The sequence below is a fragment of the Aulonocara sp. 'chitande type north' Nkhata Bay genome, linkage group LG2, assembly GCF_057382095.1.
Source record: "Aulonocara sp. 'chitande type north' Nkhata Bay isolate Kocher_YH1m ecotype deep benthic linkage group LG2, A_spYH_male_GT1.1, whole genome shotgun sequence".
NCBI classification, from domain to species: domain Eukaryota; kingdom Metazoa; phylum Chordata; class Actinopteri; order Cichliformes; family Cichlidae; genus Aulonocara; species Aulonocara sp. 'chitande type north' Nkhata Bay.
Genome location: NC_141345.1, coordinates 21,101,590 through 21,120,969, shown reverse-complemented (window position 1 = coordinate 21,120,969; position 19,380 = coordinate 21,101,590). Strand labels below are relative to the sequence as shown.

General features: G+C 38.5%; 2 protein-coding genes across 4 annotated transcripts; one reads left to right on the top strand and one right to left on the bottom strand.

The window, feature by feature from the left end:
- Positions 1-157: 157 nt before the first annotated feature.
- On the top strand, positions 158-4,586 carry gprin1 (G protein regulated inducer of neurite outgrowth 1). Its single transcript, XM_086309833.1, has 2 exons — positions 158-549; positions 958-4,586. Exon 2 carries the CDS (start codon positions 988-990, stop codon positions 3,289-3,291), a length of 2,304 nt encoding a protein of 767 aa, XP_086165959.1. The 5' UTR covers positions 158-549; positions 958-987; the 3' UTR covers positions 3,292-4,586.
- cdhr2 (cadherin related family member 2) lies at positions 4,056-18,558 on the bottom strand. 3 transcript variants are annotated; one of them, XM_086309829.1, is made up of 31 exons: positions 18,195-18,558; positions 17,470-17,506; positions 17,113-17,169; positions 16,971-17,030; positions 16,728-16,867; positions 16,580-16,633; positions 16,407-16,496; positions 15,843-15,932; positions 15,629-15,751; positions 14,476-14,622; positions 14,152-14,227; positions 13,968-14,077; positions 12,851-13,066; positions 12,573-12,722; positions 12,287-12,448; positions 12,127-12,188; positions 11,798-12,041; positions 9,458-9,697; positions 9,284-9,353; positions 8,616-9,200; positions 8,452-8,526; positions 8,274-8,323; positions 8,031-8,182; positions 7,724-7,820; positions 7,536-7,624; positions 7,351-7,422; positions 7,034-7,169; positions 5,922-6,043; positions 5,723-5,836; positions 5,546-5,623; positions 4,056-5,215 (listed from the first exon to the last, which is right to left on the bottom strand). In XM_086309829.1, the coding sequence occupies exons 1-31, from the start codon at positions 18,303-18,305 to the stop codon at positions 5,038-5,040; spliced, it is 3,987 nt and encodes a 1,328-aa protein (XP_086165955.1). In that variant the 5' UTR covers positions 18,306-18,558; the 3' UTR covers positions 4,056-5,037. The 3 variants fall into 3 exon arrangements, with proteins under 3 accessions (XP_086165955.1, XP_086165949.1, XP_086165944.1); XM_086309823.1 differs by having other exon boundaries at positions 17,462-17,586; positions 18,195-18,556; XM_086309818.1 differs by having other exon boundaries at positions 17,462-17,506; positions 18,195-18,280.
- Between the last annotated feature and the right edge of the window lie 822 nt (positions 18,559-19,380).

Genomic DNA, 19,380 nt, shown 5'->3' with positions numbered 1-19,380 from the left:
ACACACACACAGACACTGCTGTTTTAGTTCAAAACCCTGCTTCATTATTGCTAAGAGAAATCCCACTTCTGCATACTTCACCCTCCCTCCCTCATGATCATTTGTAATGACGTGAGAGTTTTATCACCAATTTATGCCTCCTTTAAAATTTCTCCAGATTAGCCAGTTCACAGGTTTATCTCTGTGCACGTAGCTGCCATTGTGTTTCTATGAGAACCTGAAGTTAATTACTATGATTTACTGCTGATTAGAGAGCTGTAGAGAGATTTTGCCATTACATTACCACTCACTGCCAGAAACCCGACCGTGGTTTCCAGGGAAACTGGAAATGTGAAGCTTTTCAATAGACACAGCCACAGCCTAAAGAGCGAGGATTGCCTAAGATAGATTCTTCTAGAGACAAACCTGTAGCCACTGCAATCAGCATCAATCACCGGGGGGAGATGCACGGACAGATGTTTGTCGCAATCGGTGCTGAGATTTGCAATGTTTGACCCAAATCTGAAGAAGAGTTGTGGAGTGGCTTCAGCCTGACTTTAGACTGCTGAGGTATGTCCTAATTTTCTGAGATCTCCTTTTGTAATCATGCTTGTTTTATAGTTACATTTTGAAAACAACTCTGAATTCATGTGCACGCTGTTTGTGTTATGTAATTATGGACTAGAATAGAATTCAGACAGGAGCTGATAATGAGATATTTTTGGGCATGAAGATTTGACTTTGTCTCTTTTTAAAGTATTTAAAAAGATAGTCCTGCGATATTAAAGTAAGTGTGCAAACAATTCTGATCAAGTAGTAGCAGTGATGCTCCTGTGTCTATTTGAATAACTGAATAATATCAATTTCGTTTCGTATCGCATGACAGAATATTTTTATCTTCCGCTTGTGCTTGTGCTTGTGCTTGTTCCCGATGATTAACTGCGCGGACACTTTCACACTGCTGTGTTATTCCTGCAGGTAATTCTAGCCCTTTAATGCGGAGACAGAATGGGAAGCCTTAAGGATGAGATGAGAGGTGTCACGGAGGACCACCAGCCTTGCGAGAAGACGGATAATGGGGGGCGTCCGGGAGGCTCAGATAGCACTGCTGCGCCTGAAGGACCTCAACTGTACAGGAGTCAAGAGTCAACCACTCAAGGGGACTATCAGCCGGCACTACAGGGGAATGTCAGCTCTGTTGAGGAGAAAGAGAAAAACCTAATATCTAAAGATCAAGTGCTTTCAGGGGGGGATTATAGCAATGCTGACCTAACAGACACTGAACGAGTTAAAAACTGCACACAGATCGATGCCATGCCTGCAACAGAAGAGCACAATAAAACAACGACAGCAGCTACAAATAACGATGCAAAGGTGACGATCAAGTTTCTGAGTGATGGAGATGGAAAACCTGAAATTCAAGAGGAAAACTTTGAAGATCAAAATCTCAACAGAGGAAAAGATGCAGGAATTGAGAAAATCTCAGTTGCTGTCCCATCAACTCCAGACCCTTATGACCCACGCTCCCCGGCCCCTTTTGGGCAGCACCACATGCGCACACAGGTGAGCCTCGAGGTGGTCCAGTGCTGCTCGGCAGCAACCAGCCCCATGACTCCTCCAGAGGGCAGCCATTCCTTCTTCTTCCCAAGTTCTTTTGGGAAACCTCAAGCCGTGGGCACTGACACTAAAGATGCAGAGTTGCAGGTGGGTCAGCAAGTGGAGTTCTGCTCTGTCGCCACATCCCCCATGACCCCCAAATCCCCATATAGCATGGCTTTCCCAGAGGTTATCGGGAGAGAGCCAGTGCAAAGGGACGAGAAAGTGAAAAAGAATGAGGAGCAGAGGGAGACTGGTCAGCAGGAGAAAAAAGTTTCAGCAGATGCTGTGTCAGAAACAACTGAAACTTTAAAATTTACTACATCAAAGGAGATGACTGAGAGTTCCACCAATGGAGTGGATGCTGAGTTAATAGGCGCACATGTAAGTGTGGAGGGTAGCAATCAGCAGTGTAAGCAGCAGAGGATGGGAAGTATGGATCAAGACATTACAATCTTGGTGACCCAGTATGGCAACAATGAGGAGGAAGAAACGGACGAGGCTGAGTCGTTTTTTTATTCTGTTGAACCGGAGATGGTCAAAATAGATGAAGATGAGGTTGGAGAAAGCTGCAGTGATATAAAGAGGAAGGAAGGAAAGTCCTTCAGTGAAAGTGTTCACAGGAGCACAAACGATCCACAAACTAAAGTACCTTCTGCTGCTGTCAGCGAACATCCGAAAACATGCACAGGATCCGAGCAGTCAGAGGTCGAAAACAAAGATGCACGTGAAGAAGAGAGAGTTGTTTCTGCAAAAAAATCCCCCATCCCTGAATCACCGGCTCCCTTTGGCTGCCATAACATCCGCACACAGGTGAGCCTGGAGGTAGTACAGTGTCAGTCTGTGGCCACCAGCCCCATGACCCCACCTGAGGGGGACCAGGCCTTCTATTTCCCCACCTCTTTTGGAAAATGTGGGGCTGTGGGCACAGAGACTAAAGATGCTGAGTTGCAGGTGGGTCAGCAGGTGGAATTTCGCTCTGTCGCTACCGCACCCATGACCCCGAGAACTCCCACGATTATGACTTTCCCTCAGGTCATGAAGGAGCCTAGCATAGAGGAGAAGATAGTGGAGGAGGAAGAGGAAAAGAAAGAAGAGGCAACAGAGGAGAAAGAGGAAAAGAAAGAGGAGGCAAAGAAGGAGAAAGAGGAAAAGAAAGAGGAGGCGACGGAAGAGAAAGAGGAAAAGAAAGAGGAGGCGACAGAGGAGAAAGAGGTAAAGAAAGAGGAGGCAATGGAGGAGAAAGAGGTAAAGAAAGAGGAGGTGATGGAGGAGAAAGAGGAGAAAGTAACCCAAGAGAGAAAGGTGGAGGGAGTTGAAGAGAACACAAAGGAGGAAATCAACTGTAAGGAGAAAGATGAGGAGAAATGCGAGGAGCCAGTGCAGGAGGTGAGCTGGGATGAGAAGGGGATGACGTGGGAGGTGTACGGAGCTGTGGTGGAAGTAGCCGTGCTGGGCTCTGCCATCCAGAAACACCTGGAGAAGCAGGTGAAGAAGCAGAAGAGGCAATCCTCCATGCCACCGCCTCCTCCGCTCAACCCCACAGCTACACCCCTGACCCCCGAGATAGCCCAGGGGGGTTCAGGTAAGGGTCGTGCAGGGAGAAGAGGGGAGCATGATGGGAAAGCGGGCCGACGCAGAAGAAACCCCTTCCGCCTGCTGATGGAGAACATGCAGCAGCCACACTGTTGCTCCAGAGCTCATACCACTGAGTGACAGGAGAGAAAGTTTACATGGGATCTGATACACGTGGTTGTTATCCAGTGCATCCACTGAATGACGTCGTCTCGATGGTGTGAGAAAAAGAAGGACAAAATTCACACCTTCGCTCAAGACAAGCAAGCACAAAAGCATTTAATATGAAGTTTGCGCCGAGAAGCATTAACCGCTGAGAAAGCAGCCATAAATTATGATTTCTCTTTTTATCCCCCACACACCCCACCCTCGCTGATTGGTATCTTATTCACAAATCTCTCTGCACACACCGACAGAGTGATGATGGACGTTTGGGGAAATGAGAGCGATGCGTCAGCGTCATCATCAGCCTGGCTCTCCTCCTTTAGTGTTTTTCGCTGAAACCATCCACTGACTCATTTTAGCTGTTGGTGCTTTTTTTGTTGTTGTTTTTTCCACTCACCTCACACAATGTGAAGCCATGGCAACCAGCTTTTCTCCTGGTTGCTAAAAAGCTTGTTAAGCTTTGACAGAGAGAGAGAGATGATAGTGTAATGACAGGTTTTGAGTGTGATTTGTGACCTGGTGGCCTGGGGGATATTTAAATCGATTAAGTGTTGCCTTGATCTCTTTGTAAGAGGAGTCTCTACTGTCAGTGCAGGCTTTTGTATGTCTTATATATTGCTTTAGATTTGGCAGTGTTTTGACTTGTTTGTATTGTGAAAAGTGTAAAAAAAAAAAAGACAAAAAAACTGATGACGCGTACAATCACCTTTCGAGGAAAGTAATGACTCCTGATATCAGGGTATTTTTAGTCATGAGTGCTCACAGTATTTTAATGCCATAATCTGTGATCCTGTTGTAAATTATGCGAAGGCAATGATTTTAAGCGTGTTTTAAACAAGCGGTTGTTACAGTGTCAGTGAATGTCCGTGTTCACCAGCATTAACTTCAGGTCCACATTCAAAGGATCAGAATTTATTCATGGATTGCACTTGTGTTACATTCATTTAGGTGTCAGTAAACAGTGAATAATCTTTTCTGCTTGTTGGAAGTCACTCTGCATGAGTTTTTTTTTTTCTCTTCATCAAGAATTTCATAGCAAACACTGACAAATTAAAACAGGGAAAGAGAGAGCGAGATTTTGTCAGACACACAGTTATAAATAAGGGTTTCATTCATACACTGACATTTTGAAACCTTTTTTTTTTAATTTATCTGTTTTTCTTGATTTCTGTGTTGGTATAACTTTAAGAAACAGTTTCTTTCAAAAGCAATTCAAACCCTTTTTAAACCACTGCTTATTATAATAACAAAAATAAAGTGATTCACATGTGCATCAAGCAAGAAGTTTGTGTGTTTAACCACTGCTGCTATTCATTTTTTTATACTGCATGGATTGAAACTGTCTCTACAGAAAGATAAAGGAAGAGTTTGATATTTTTAGGCCATCGATATTGATTTCACTTTCATACCTATGTACAAACTATGAGGCTACAGCAAACAAGCAGTTCGCATACTTCAGCTCTCTGACTGGATTGGAATAAGGTCTTTGAAATCATTACACTTTTATACAATTAGATCTTTTTCACAAAATAGGATCCCCCTTTTGGTTCAGTTTTATGCTTGTAAAGGGTGTTTAGGCTTCAAAGTTAAATCTGTAATACAGAAATGGCTATTTGAAGATGAAGTCTTCATCAAGAACTATATAATAAGTTTGATTTGGTATGCCTGATTACAAAGAAGCTACATTTGTCTAGCTGAGGCATCTGGCCTTCACTATTTACATTACAAATCTGTGGTGTCAAATACAGGGTTGCTGTACCCCATGAGGGGGTTGTCAGTGCTTTGGTTTTGGTCAGCCAGGGTCAGTGCTTCATGCAAAGGCTCAGTGTACCCTGGTGGATCCTCTTTCGGATATCGAGCACTTTCCAAGTCAGAGTCGTCGGAGTTGAAGCTTAGATGGCTTTGGTGGAAAAACAAAGAGAAAGAGGGAGACAATATGAACAAATGATCATTTCAAGGTTTTTGATTTAAAAACAACAATCACATGGCATTGCTGGAAGCACAGAGCCAGCTCTGTCACAACATGCTGTAGTGGGCACTCTGTGGCAAAATGTTCACCTGGAAATCATCCCGGTTTATTAACCAGCACAGCTACAGAGTGGTGAGCGCAGCTGCGTTTCACCGTGAGCCACCTTATCAAACTGTGTTGATCAAGCCAGTAACTGCTCTCTGTAGGCAGTGGACCGATTTACAGACAGGGTTCTTTGTTTCCTTGTTGTTTTTGTTTTACCTGTGTTTGTCATCATCAGAGCTGCTCTCTTCTAACTCGATGGTTGTGTCGATGTTCAGGTTGAGCACAGGATTAGCACTATCAGAGAGAAGTGACACATGTTAGAAGGCAAACTTATACATTAGGTTTCATACCATTGCCTATTTCATTTATCTGAATAAGGTTTTGTCTCCTCACCCTTCCATAGTGTACTTGTTGGTTCCAGGTAGCATAAGACCATTTTTCTGGTTGTCATAATTCATACTGGATGCAGATTCTGCAGCTTTAGCAGCCTTAAGCTTCCTTCTATAGCTGTAGGGTGGAATGATGAGTGGTCAGTACACAGACTCCCTGCTGGTCATAGTTGTTTGAAATCATAGGTATCACATTTTCTTACTTTCTGCGAGTGCAGAGGAGTGAAGTGGTGAGGACAAGAAGTACAATGACAAGGCCTGCCACAATCCCCAGCAGGACATATTTTACTGTGTCCACCGTTTTTTCTTCCTCGGGAGCAGTCCCCTAAAAACAGAGGTTTCAGGTTTCGAGTTTCATATGTAGATTATATTCATACTAACCTCACAATTTTCACATGTCCTTTAATACTGATCAGACTTATCAGACCTCTTACTAATCTGGAGTTAATTGTTTTGTAAAATGAACCAAAGGGATTGCTACTGCTGTCTCCTTTAACCAGATTTTAAATGTCTTTATCCCTGTAAAATATATTTTACTTTACTTTTCTAAATCTACATAAAAAAATTGTTTTTACACCCTCAATATACACAAAGCAATAATTTTGAGTAAAATGCAACTGTAATATATAAAATTTATAAAAAGGTTTATTTATTCAAATAATTAAAAAATGTGACTTCATTTGACAAGATTCCATTAAATGTAGCATTTTACATTGTACTTACGTAATAAAATTCCATGAAAAAATGTACATGTAAAAAATCAGTTACATTTTTTTTTTGGTTTTTATTGATGTTTTTTGGGGGGGTGGGGGGTCAACACTGATATTAAAGTAATTTAATATAAGTAATTTTTCCATATAGCCAATATAATTCAAATGCACCATCCCTTACATACACTGTAATGTTACATACACTGAGTCATTAATCTCAACGTAGTTACGGCTGTTTCTGAAGATCACGTGATCCACCTTTATGGGAAATCAAATGCCTTTTAATATTTAATAAATATAAATCCTAAATTATTGAAAATTAGGCATGTTTTTTAAAAGTGATACACATGAAACAATTCTGAATTTAACCTGCTGGTGGAGCCAGAGTGCTTGTTGGAGCACACATTGAACTTGGTGAAAAGAATCAGTGAACTATCCCCTGCCCCTGTGCTGACTCTGAAATACTTTGTATTAGACTGCCAACAGCAATTTATCAAAAAAGAAGAATAAAAAAAATGATGACAAAATGACCAAGAAGATATAAAGAAGAGGCAGAAAAATAGTTGGTTTTTTTTGCCGTGTTTAAAAAATAAAACCGTACTTACAATGTTATCTAGCCCAAGCTCTATCAGCTTAGGAAAGTGTTCCGCATCAGAGAGCATTATTTCCACTTGAACAGAGGTAAGGGCCGTTCCATTGGCATAGACAAAATAAGCTACCACAATAGTTTTCTCTGTAGCCCTGAGAGAACCATTAAAACACACACACACATACACATAAATTAAATCAACACATTTCAGCTGTTTAAAACCTAAAACCTGGAGTTGCTGCCATTGACATTTTGTCTACATGTGCAATTGCACCACCTAGTGAGGAAAAACAAAGCATAGGAGTAAGCAAGGAGATATGAAAGGGAACTTACCTGGATGTCTCACTGTTGTAAGGCCTAAGAGCAACAATTTCAACAGCAGCCTTAGTGGCAGTCATAAGTGCTCTAAGAGTCCCAGAAGATGACGGGGGGAAGAAAATGGGTAGATTTAAGTGGTGACTGAATGGAAATTAGCAGATTAGATCAGATATAGTCTTTACTAATGATTCAGACATTACCTCTTGATCTCACTGAGCTTTTTTTCAACCTCAATCTGATTATTTGCAAACCTGAGTTCGACTTTGTAGGATTCATCGACTGTGAAAATCTGCAGTTATAAAAAGAATGCAAACATTGGTGTGTGCTGCAAGTTTTACAGCCTGTTTTCAATATACAACACAGGGTAAGCAAATCCCACGTCACTTACATCCAGCACGGTGCTAGAGGACAGGCCGCCGGGATCAGTCGCAGAGACTGTTACCAAATACTTCCCCTTCAGTGTCAAATCAAGTGTCTGTGTAGATCTGTGGATAGTTGAAGGGAAGCACACCCATAAGAACCATAAAAATGCACCCATGACAATATCATTTTGGAAAAAACAACACGTGCATGGGCTCCTATTATCCCTGCTCGAGTATAAATGTAAATATATAAGTAAAAGTAAAAACACCGACACTTGTGAGAAAAACCAGAGCAGACTGAGTTGTGACTGCAGGAGACGATTTTGTACTCACTGAATAATCCCAACATAGCGGTCATTTTGCTGTGTGGTGACAGCCTCAAACAGTGCCCCCTTGTCACTTATTTCATTGTTGGTGTTTTGGAATTTCACATCTGTCACTTTAAACTCGATCTGACTGTTTATGCCACTGTCACGATCTGTAGCCTATGAAAGACATGAAGTAGAGCATCATGCTTCATGCATCGTTAACATGCCTAAATGAGGTCAGGTGTTTTTGCTTTTCAGTCGTACTCACAGTGACCCCTGCAACTGATGTCCCTTTGCTTGCACTTTCTGACACCACAACTATAAAAGAAGAAGAAAAAAATCAGCGTTGGACTCATATAATGTTTTAAAAATTTAGGGCGATATGTGAAAGAACGTGGCCCTGTTGGTAAGTACTGCAGACGACTGGTTATTCTGAGAGGACTCACCAAACACCTGACTGTCTGAGAAAATGAATTCTGGGGCATTGTCATTGATGTCTTCAATGTTGATCACCATTAGGCCTGAAGAGAAATGACAGTGAACCAGCTTTTATGTAAGCTGTTTGTTTTAATGGCTTACTCTTATTATCAGCAAACAACCCATTACTGACCTGTCGTGGCGCTGTTGTTATATCCCTTCTCTGTGTTAATGTCCACCACCTGAGCCTCTACAATCGCCTGGTCGCATTTTTCATAATCCACCGTGAACTTAGGGTTGACCCTGACCTCTCCGTTTGGATCCAGGACAAACAAGTCGCAGAAATCCAGGCTGTTATTGCATCTGCATTTGACGGATTCCAGCTCAAAGACCAGAGAATGACTCCCGTCTTTATCTTCCGCTTTAAAACTCCCAACAGCTTCCACTACTGTGGTGTTCTCCTTCACTGTCATAGATGCTATTGGCGTGAACTCAGGTCGCTCATCATTTACATCAAGTACATCTACGTCCACCATCACTGTAGCTTTATTTGACTCCAGATCTGCTGCCTCTACCCTCATATTAAACTTTTTGGGGCCTTTCTCATAGTCCAGCTCAATGTCTGGGTCCACAGTGATGTTTCCCATGAAACCTCTTGTGGCAGCGAAGGTTCGAATGATGAAGTTCCCAAAGCTCCCATCGACAATGCTGAAAGAGATGCGATTAAACTCTGCTGTTTGGTCCAAATCCTCAGCTTCAACAGAGCCAACAAATGCACCTGAATGAATGATAAATATGAATTAAAACCCTGACAAGTTAAGTTGTAAACACTTAAAACATTTTGCGGTGTGAAATACTTGCCTTTTTCTCCTTCTTTAACAGAGAATTTGTAAGATGGGGCAAAAATTGTTGGCGTGTTATCATTGATGTCCTGAAATGGATCATAAAGAAGAAGAAACACTGGCAGTCATCAGCTGTACCAGCATTTATACCATCTCTTGTAACTTGGTACTGTCAACTTGCTAAAATACCTACCTGTACATTGATGGTAACTGTGACATTGGTGGATAGCGGGGGTTCACCCTGGTCTGTAGCAGTCACTACAAGTTTAATCTCCCCTTCCAGCATTGGATCCAGGGCCTCACGATCCAGTTCAACATGGTTTGTCAAAACACCGGTTTCAGGGTCTATAGTGAAGTTCTTACTGTATGTGCTTGACACGATACCATACACAATTTGGCTGTTTGGAGTATTGGGCTCATCTCCATCAGTAGCCTGTCCAAAGCAGAGAAACATCAGAAGAGACACTTTTAGGAAGATGATTTTCTTTGCTGATACTGCAAAAATGCAATAAAGCCTGAAAACAAAATTTATGGCCAAATGCTGAATTTAATCCAGTAATGCCATGTATCGTATAAACTTTTAAGGCTACAAAAGTACAATATTGACCAAAACCTCATATATGTAACCTGAAATGTAATTTCTTTTTTAATATAATTTGTCAGAAGGTCCAACAAACATTCCAGTTTCAAAAAAATACAATTTTCTGGAAATGATTTCATGGATCAGCCTTGACAGGGTTAAGTCATTTGATTAAATGTACATTTTTGATGTAATGTTGTTACATTGTGTAAAACAGTGTAAAACATTTATTGGAATCTGGTCAAATGAAATGTACCTGATTGGTATACATCTAGTTTATACCAAGCATATTTTCCTTAATAATTAATAATTTATTTCAGTCACATTTAAATTATTTTAAATTAAAAGTGATGTTTCATATTTATGATGACATGTTTTGACTGTGTATGCATTTGAAAATTATAACTCCCTGTCAATTTCTTGGAAAGTTTTTTTAAAATAATATTTTAGTCCTGGCTACACACTTTATTCATGTCACATGACAGGCCATGATATTGGGTGATGCAAATTTCTCCAGAAATGTATGTTTGGATCAGACTTCACTAGACTCTTATACATATGCTAAATCCATATTTCTTAATTTTAATGGAATTTAGCAGATTTTAAAAATATATATATGTTATTAAAAAGCTCTGAACTAAGAGTTTAAGGTCAGATACAATGCACTGTAAAAAAAAAAAATCCTAATATAAAAGTATTTTACTGTGTATTTTACAGTTTTGTACTGTTCTTCTAGAATATCATTAAATCTGCATCAATAGACTGTGATTTCACATTTCAAATGTAAATTAACGTAAAATTACTGTAATGTAATAAAACATAATTTTCTTGTTTTTTAAATGTATTTGTCTGTACATATGCATATTTAGATTGTTAAAATACATTCACAAATATTTGTCCGTTATTTGAAAGATTGGACTGTTAAATTCAAATGTAATGCTATGGAAAAATATATAAAATTATTCTTATAAACTTTTTTTAGAAAGTTGGCAGTTCGCCTTGTAATCAGAAGGTTGCCGGTTCGAGCCCCGGCTCGGACACTCTCGGTCATTGTGTCCTTGGGCAAGAAACTTCACCTACCACCTACTGGTGATGGCCAGAGGGGAATTATAAAGTGGAATTGTAAAGCGCTTTGAGGGTTTCAAAATGCGCTATATGAATGCAATCCATTATTATTTAAACCAACTCTTAACTGTATATTTCTGTACATTTAAGTATCATTATTCATATTGCCGCATTCATTGACCTTGTTTATAGGTAATTTCATTGTTTAATCACATTAAATTGTTCCTAATTTAATGTTTAAAAGCACTTGAAAAAAGCAAAATCCCATGTAAAATTAGGGCAACAAATTGTATTTTCATTACTGGAAATAACCGTATTTTTATGAGTAAGTTATTTTCTGTTATTTTATGGTATTGTTTTTTGGCGCCCAGCTGCCGGAATATTACTGTTTTTTTAAAGATGTTTTTTCTAACAGTGTGACTGTTGTTCCATATAAACCCTTCACTTTGAAAATTATGACCATAGCTGCAGCCTCATGAACTTTTTGCTGTCTCTGCCTACCAACATTAACATGCACAATAAAGCGCTTTTCATTTTTCAGCAACATGAAACCTGTTATTTGTGTTCATGTCTTCTAGGCTCTTCAAAGTAGAAGTGATAAGTAAATGTATGTATGAGAAGTCTTGAGGCAACTGTTGTTGTGATTTGGTGCTATATAAATAAAGTTGAATTGAATGGAATGGAATTGAAGTCATTGCCTTTAAGCAGTTAATTCCTGCCAGCCAATGGGGATGCCTTTATTAATGCATATAAAGACTATACTACACTATTATTTGATAGCCCCACCACCACCACCTGCTGCTGTTTTCCCCCCCAAAATGAAAAAAATAAATTAATCAAAATTAATTTGACAGCTATTGTCCTTAGTGCTCACCCTGCCAAACTTACCTCTATTTTGACTTCAAGCTCTTGGCCCTCTCTAACAAAAGCCACGTAAGAATCTCTGTTCATGACTGGAGGCTTGTCATTAATGTCAGTCAGTGTGATCTCCAGTACTGTAGAGCCAGGCTTGCCATCTGTGTCTCTGGCCTGTAGGGTCGCTGTATACAGAGATCTGAGCTCACGATCCAGGAGCTCTTGGCTTTTCACATAAACTTTGCCTGTGCGTGACTCCACGTCAAAGTAAGGTAATCTGAAACATAGCATAGACTGTTGGAGAGGTGTTGCGTGCAAGACAAAGACAGAATTACTGCAGCAGGCCACAAGTGAAGACGTACATGCTGTCGGGAAAAAGTTTGTATGTCAGGTTGCCTTTATCCATTGTGTCTGGATCATCTGCCTAAAAGAGAGAAAACAAAACAACGTGTGAGAGTTTCTGAAACAAAAGAATAAAAGCTCCGGATGTCTGAGAGAGAATTCAGACTGCAAGGAACTTACGGTGATTATGGCCAATTCTGTCCCAATGGGTGAATGCTCTGACACATTTAACCTGTATGTGTCCTGTTTGAAGGTTGGACTGTTGTCATTGGCATCCTTGATGTTTATAGTGACTTGAGCAGTGGAGCTGAAGGCGGGTTTATATTGATCTACAGCAGTCACCTGCACCATGATATGAGCAACTCATTGGAATTGTAAAGAGTTTTAAAAGTCACAAACATGAGTGGTATTGGCACATGCAATGGTTTGTATGTATATATATGGCTTATTTTAATTACATTTTTACCTGCAAAGTCATTTGCCGTTTTTTTTCAAAATCCAGATTTTCGGGCTGCCTGATCATGATCTGAACGATGCTGTCTACAGTGGTAAATTGAGGTTCCACAGAAAACACGGCTTTGTCCTCTCCATCCAAGATTAGCTGAGTGTTGGAAATCTGTAAAATCCCAGGACCCAAAAGTTTTATGTTTGATCCATAATGTTACACAGAGCTGATATTGATGGGGGGAGGGGGGGGGGACTGGAGACCTCATCCTATAGATGATGAATGGTCTGTTTCCTTACCTTGTCGGGATCTTTGACAGTCATGCCGATGTTAATAAATCCCAGTGAGTGCTCCAAGATCTCACCAGTGAATTCAGTTGCTGTTACACAGTCGTCCCCTGAGTCTCCACACTTGTAAAACTCTGGCTTATTGTCATTGTCATCAAGGATGTTGATCTGCACAGTTGTTGTGACGCTGGCACGAACCCCGTGGATGTTTTCTTTAGACTCAGTGGCCTTAAATAGGCCAAAATGAATTTTATTTTTTCAATATTCAAGATATTGTTAAAAAGATTAAATATATTTAATATTTCTCAATATTTTTTATGATTAATTATAATAATAATATTAAATTAAATGGTCTAAAGAAGAAGATCATAAATGTTTTTGTGGGGGGTTTTCTTGCATCATTGAGAAGTTGCTCCTGTGTAATGGTGGGTTCCACCATGACACCATCTGCTCTTTGTTTTCAGCGACCCTGAGCTCAGCCTCCCATTCTGCTCACACCAGTTCCCATCTGTATTTTGAATGTGCTCTCTAAGGTCACTGTAAACACCTTCAAAAACTGCTACTAGTGCAACTTTGGTGAAAAACTGTTATGCAAAGTTAAAAAAAAAATCCCCCCAAAACAATGAGAAAACATTGTCACCATTAGTTTCATGAGTTTTGTGAAGATTTGTCTTCCTCAACCTTCAAAATGGTCTTATCACAGTTTATGTCATGTTTGCTTGAGTTGTAAAAACAACCTTTGATTTGGGTTCTTAAAGACGCTCCGTCTTTAAGGAAGTTTCTGGTGCTACACAGAGAGGTTCAACCTGCCTTTCATTGCTGCTAGGTCTTATTAAGATAAGAGAATTTTATACTTGCTGGTCAATACGTCATAATGATTCTAGGGAGTGGTCTTGTTCTGTGTTAAGTCTTGACAAAATGTTGAGTTATTCCTTTAAATCTTAATACATAAAACTAAAAAATGAGTGACTGAAAAATGTCAGAGAAAGCTCAGTTTGGTCACAGTGAAACTGTAATGTGCTGTAATCTGTATGAACTTCATGTGATAACTTTAGTTAGTACTAATGGACAAGCTTACTGTAGTAACACACACAGAGAGAAGGAAATTGACAATGAAATAAAAATGTACCTTCACAGTCAGAGTTACAGTGTCACCAATAACTTCTCTGTCAATTTCTGACAGTACAGATATGACACCATCACTGGTTGAGATTTTAAACAGGCCAGCTTCTGATGACTCTGTAAAATAATGTGGAAATTACATATTATACTACCACTCACAAGCTAAAAGCAAAAAAAATACTGTAGCTTACCTTCAATGCTATAGCTGATTGCATCACTGACTCCTATGTCTGGGTCCACAGCAGTCACTTTAAGCACAGATGTGTCCTATCAAAGGAAAGAAAATGTTTATGAAATGTGAAGCATTTGAAAGTCTTTTATAAAAAATATGTCAACTCAAAGCAGGCTCAGTGCCTTCTATTACCACAGAAGTGTGGTAATAGTAACAAACAAACTGTAACAAAAAGTTGTCAAAGTCTTTGTATACACTGGGTCATATATTGTACTATCAGAAAAATCTTTGTTTGCCTTACAATAATTCTTTGAAATCATTGGTCAGGTTTAGCAGCACTCACCACAGGTGAATGCTCTCTAACACTTCCAACATAGGGAACGCCGATGAACTGAGGGTCAAGATCTGGGACATCCTCAACAGTAACGAAGGAATAAACAGTGCTCCACAAGTATTCTGTATCAGATTTATGACACTTGCCTCCACCATCCTGTTAGAAAACATTTTTAAAAATCTCTTAGTTTTTTTGATGATCAGATAAATCTAGAATACATTAAAACAGATTAAATATAACAGATAAACATGACACCTAAACTCAAAGATGCTGAAAATGTGTTATTCACTTTTGACAGGGCTATCAAATTATAAAAAACAAACAAAGTAAGTAAATAGTATGACCACTGTTACAATAAGCAAAGGCTTGTGACTGTGACTTTCACATAATTAAATTAATAGTGAATATTCATCATTTCTCTTTATCAAACTGACAAAGCAACATAATTTTTTATGCCTGAATGCTCTAGCTTCATTTACACTTTCTTATTAGGAGTAAATAACAGCGCAATTCACTGCTTAACAAACAAAAATCTGACTCTGGATGTTACAATATGCCCCCGTGTGTTATGTTACGTTAGCGGTTAGTTGTTTTAGTGTTCTTAGCTGCAGGTTTATTTAGGAGGACACATATAAAGTTATGTTTCAATTGTTTTGGAAACATCTCTAATCGATTTCTTATCAAACAGTTATATAAGAAAAATGGCGCCAGTCATATATCTGTTTATTATGATGTTTCAGCAGCACCAGAGTGGGTCAAAGAACCAAAGCAGAAGGAAACAGCTAGCGTGCTTCTCGTTAAACCAGTAGCGGTCTAAAGGTCACAAAACTGCCAACCCATCACACTAAAGGTCACTTAAATTGTGTACTTATTTAATTATTATAATTTAATGATTTACAATGTATTTAATTATATTTATTTATCTACTATCCACAATCTAAAATGTAAAAATAAAAAGCAGCATTTGAACAAAAGACTGGCTGATACAGATACAAGGAAGGGAAATTCACAACATGCCAAACTTTTCCTTTAAGAAATTAGGAACCACAAGAATATACAAAGCTGCTTTAACGTTAGGGCAACCTTTGCTATTTACACTTTTCTTTAACCAATATTAGTATCGTAAGGTAACGCATGTTTAAACTTGAACAATCATACTTACACTGGCATTGATCTTCAGCCGATAGTAAGTACTCAGTGAGGTATAATTCAGGGGCTTGATCAGTTTGACATCACCACTTTCTCTTACAATGCTGAACAGACTAAACCCATCATTTGGGATTACCTGGAAAAAACAGGTAAACAGTGCTTTACAGGTTCATGGAACACCTCTATTGAATATCATTACATTTTATGTTTTCCTAAAGGAAGCTTACTTCATCAATGGCGTATGTAACAATGCCAGCAGTTCCTGTATCAGCATCAGTGGCTGATGCTTTAAACAAAGTTGTGCCTACAGGAGTATTCTGTTGATAAAACAGAAAAACAAAACAGAATTATAAAAACAGAAATTATTCACTTCGTAAACAAATGATTGTGTTTATTTTTTCCTTGATGATGAGCCAGTGGTAAATGGACTGCTTCTTTCATAGCACTTTTCTACTCTATCTGAGCACTCAAAACACTTTATAAAACTTGCAACCCATTCATACAAATACTTTTTTCCTATGCTGCAGTGCAGTCACACTCAAATGAATGAATCAGAGAGCTACTTGGGGTTAGCATATTTGGCATGCAGCCAAGGATCAGACCGGTAAGCTTCCAATTAGGAGATGACCTGCTCTCCCTCCTGAGCTAGAATAACCCCAAAGAATGCTTTTCTCTCACAGCAACATGAAATGGTTAAATGGACATTATTTACTAACAAGTAAGATGCTGTGACAGAAAAAAAAATCACAAAACCATTTGTATAGTAATTCATTTAAATATATTTGCCTTACTTCTGGAACACTTGTGTCATAAGAAGGCCTCTGAAAGATGGGTGCGTTGTCATTGGCATCAAGTAATATTATGGTTAAGAATCCGGTTCTCTGTAACACATGATGCACTCTGTGAATATAATGGACAAACTGGCATTAAAGAAATAAATTTTACTAAGTTAGATGTCACTTACATAATTAGGGCCATCGGAAACACCAGCTTCAAGTGTCAAATACCCTGGAGGAATCTAGAAGAGAGAATTGATCAAATGTATAAGTGCACATGCTTAACCGAAATTGTGTTTTTTCCAATAAAGGGTCGCTGCTCTATGTCTGCCACACCTCTCTATCAAGAGGCCTTTCAACAGATACAACCCCTGTAGATTCTTCAACTATGAAGTTTTGAGCATTGGGCCCAATGAGTGTGTAAGTCAGTCTGTCACCATCTGGATCTGATGCAGTTATAGTAAATCCCGGTTGACCTGAAGAACAACAACATGGAAACATATATTAAAAGAAAATGGGCAAAAGAGACATATTACAAACATGTTTAAAAAAAAAGAAGTTAAAACAAATTTAACATACCAACAGGGGTGTCTTCACACACTTCATAAACAAGTTCGGTGAATTCAGGACTGTTATTTGCTGCATAAGATTTGAAGATTAAATGTTGACATGAAGATAAGAAAAGCAAAAATGAATCATCAAACATCAAATGAACACACACCATTAGTTAGGCTGATCAGGCATAATAACAGTATGCTTCCTGCAATCCGCTCCATGCCTGCGAATCAAAAGAGACAATTTTATAAAAGTAGCAAATATTTGATTTTTGTTCTTAGTGTCACCATGAAATGGTAAAACCTTAAAGACAATTGCTCAGTTCACTTATCAGTATGCTAACAGGTTCATAATGACAATGTTCAGTTATTGGTTTTTACACTGACCACCTTACTAGTTATTAGTTCTAATCGCAAATTCTAGCTGAGGCAAAAAAAAAAATTAATCTTTAGAAAAACAACAAAATCATTAAATGTCATGATGCAAACAGAAATATAAGAAGGTGAATCACATACTGGATGACGCTGGTAGTACGCAGCTCTTGTCCTGATTTTTGTAGGCTGAAATTCAGCAGCCAATTGTTATTACAGCCACACCCAAACTGTTCACGGCATAGCAGGTGGTGAAAACACCTGGAAATCTTTGTTTACAGAGAGAACACAGCAGAACCTTTTTATAATATGAAACCTCAAACATTTACATTTTTGCTGTCCCCTTATATTAACTTAAAAAAGTGGACACCGTATTTTGACTATTTTTTAAAAACCTACTTTGGAACTTTGCATTAAGCTTTAAGTAATTTTACATACATTTAAAAAAAGATGTAAAGACAGTTTAGTTCATTTTCAACTGTTAAAAAATTTGGTTGGCAGTTTTACACTTTGATGATGATGATGATGATATATATATATATATATATATATATATATAACCTTGAATAATTAAGATATAAAAATTAAGAATGACCTCATATAAACAAGTCTTTACTTGAATATGTAAGCCCTTTGTTTTAAGGGCTTTACCACTTTTTTTCGCTACTGTTCTAGGAAAGAAAAAACACCAAAAAAACTGATCAGCTTATTTCAGGTTTCAGGTGTTCGAAGCAACACACTGGATTGATATTACGTATTGTTCGTTATTATCTTCTTCTTTTCTTAATTATCTAAACATTATATAGTAATTACATAGTAACTAAATACATATACTAATGCTCTAAAAAATAAATCCAAATGCATAAGACAAACTTACCAGCCAACATTCACAGAGGGCTTCTTCTTTACTGATGTCTGGATGAGACCTTTGACTCTTGTTCCTCTTAGTGATTGTCGTCTCGCAGCAGTAAATATAAATGATTAACATGCACCAGTGACGTCCAGCAAATATGATAGCATTTTAATCCACTTCCTTGTTTGCTTGTTAAAAAAGAAAAAAAATGTTTTAACTGTTTTCTAATAAGTAAAACAGAAAAACTTCACACAGTTGAAGCTGGTCTCAACTATGACTTCACGCTAGCTGTTTAAGCGTAGAAACAAGCTCCTCACCAGTAACAAATGGCACTGAGCCATACTGGGCCACAAGTGTCCAAACGAGAACCCCACAAGTATCTGAAATGCCCTTTTGTCTAAATGAGTGGTGCTGCTGTCATGGCAACAATACTCTTCTGATTGCTTAGCTTTGGAAACCCAGGGCTTACTAATGCCCATGCCTTCAGAACCAATCAGAGATTCAGTCCCTTATCCAGAAACTACAGTTCCAGGCCCTAATGAGCTCTTCCCAGTGAAGCTCCACAACCCATCCAGTCTACTCTACTCATTAAAGGGTATCACACAAAGGATTATGCTCTCTTGTATCCACTGGCTTCATTCATAATGAGGCAATATACTGAAAACAACATCTTCACTGTGACTGAAACAAATGCCAGTAAATTAAGTGTTGAGAATGGGGCTATTAATAAAAATACATTTGAAAAACACTAGCATGAACAAATGTGCAGAATGCTCAAAAGAAAATTCCTGATATACATGTTATATATATCAGACAAGTTTCTTATTTATTTCTGTCAAAAACAAATTAAATTTAAAGAAAAAGAAACACACAGCCTAAAGATATATCTTACTTGTGGTAATATCTAATGTAACACTGACTTTATTCAGTGGTTTACTGAATAAGCAAAAAAATAAATAAATATTTGCATATTAGTACAAAAGAAGTTTGCTACAGCTTTCCAAGAGTCATTTGAAAAGTAACATTTTAAAATAAACAGCAACTGAAATTTTTAAGATATATAAAGGAGAAAAGCTTTCCACCAAGTCCTGAATGCATGTTTTTTTCAAGAAGCTTACCACGGCCGCCATATTGATTTGGCATGTTATCATGCTAGTACTGTCCCTAAACTCACTGTCTGTGTCTACTATTAATCCACTGGATCCACTGA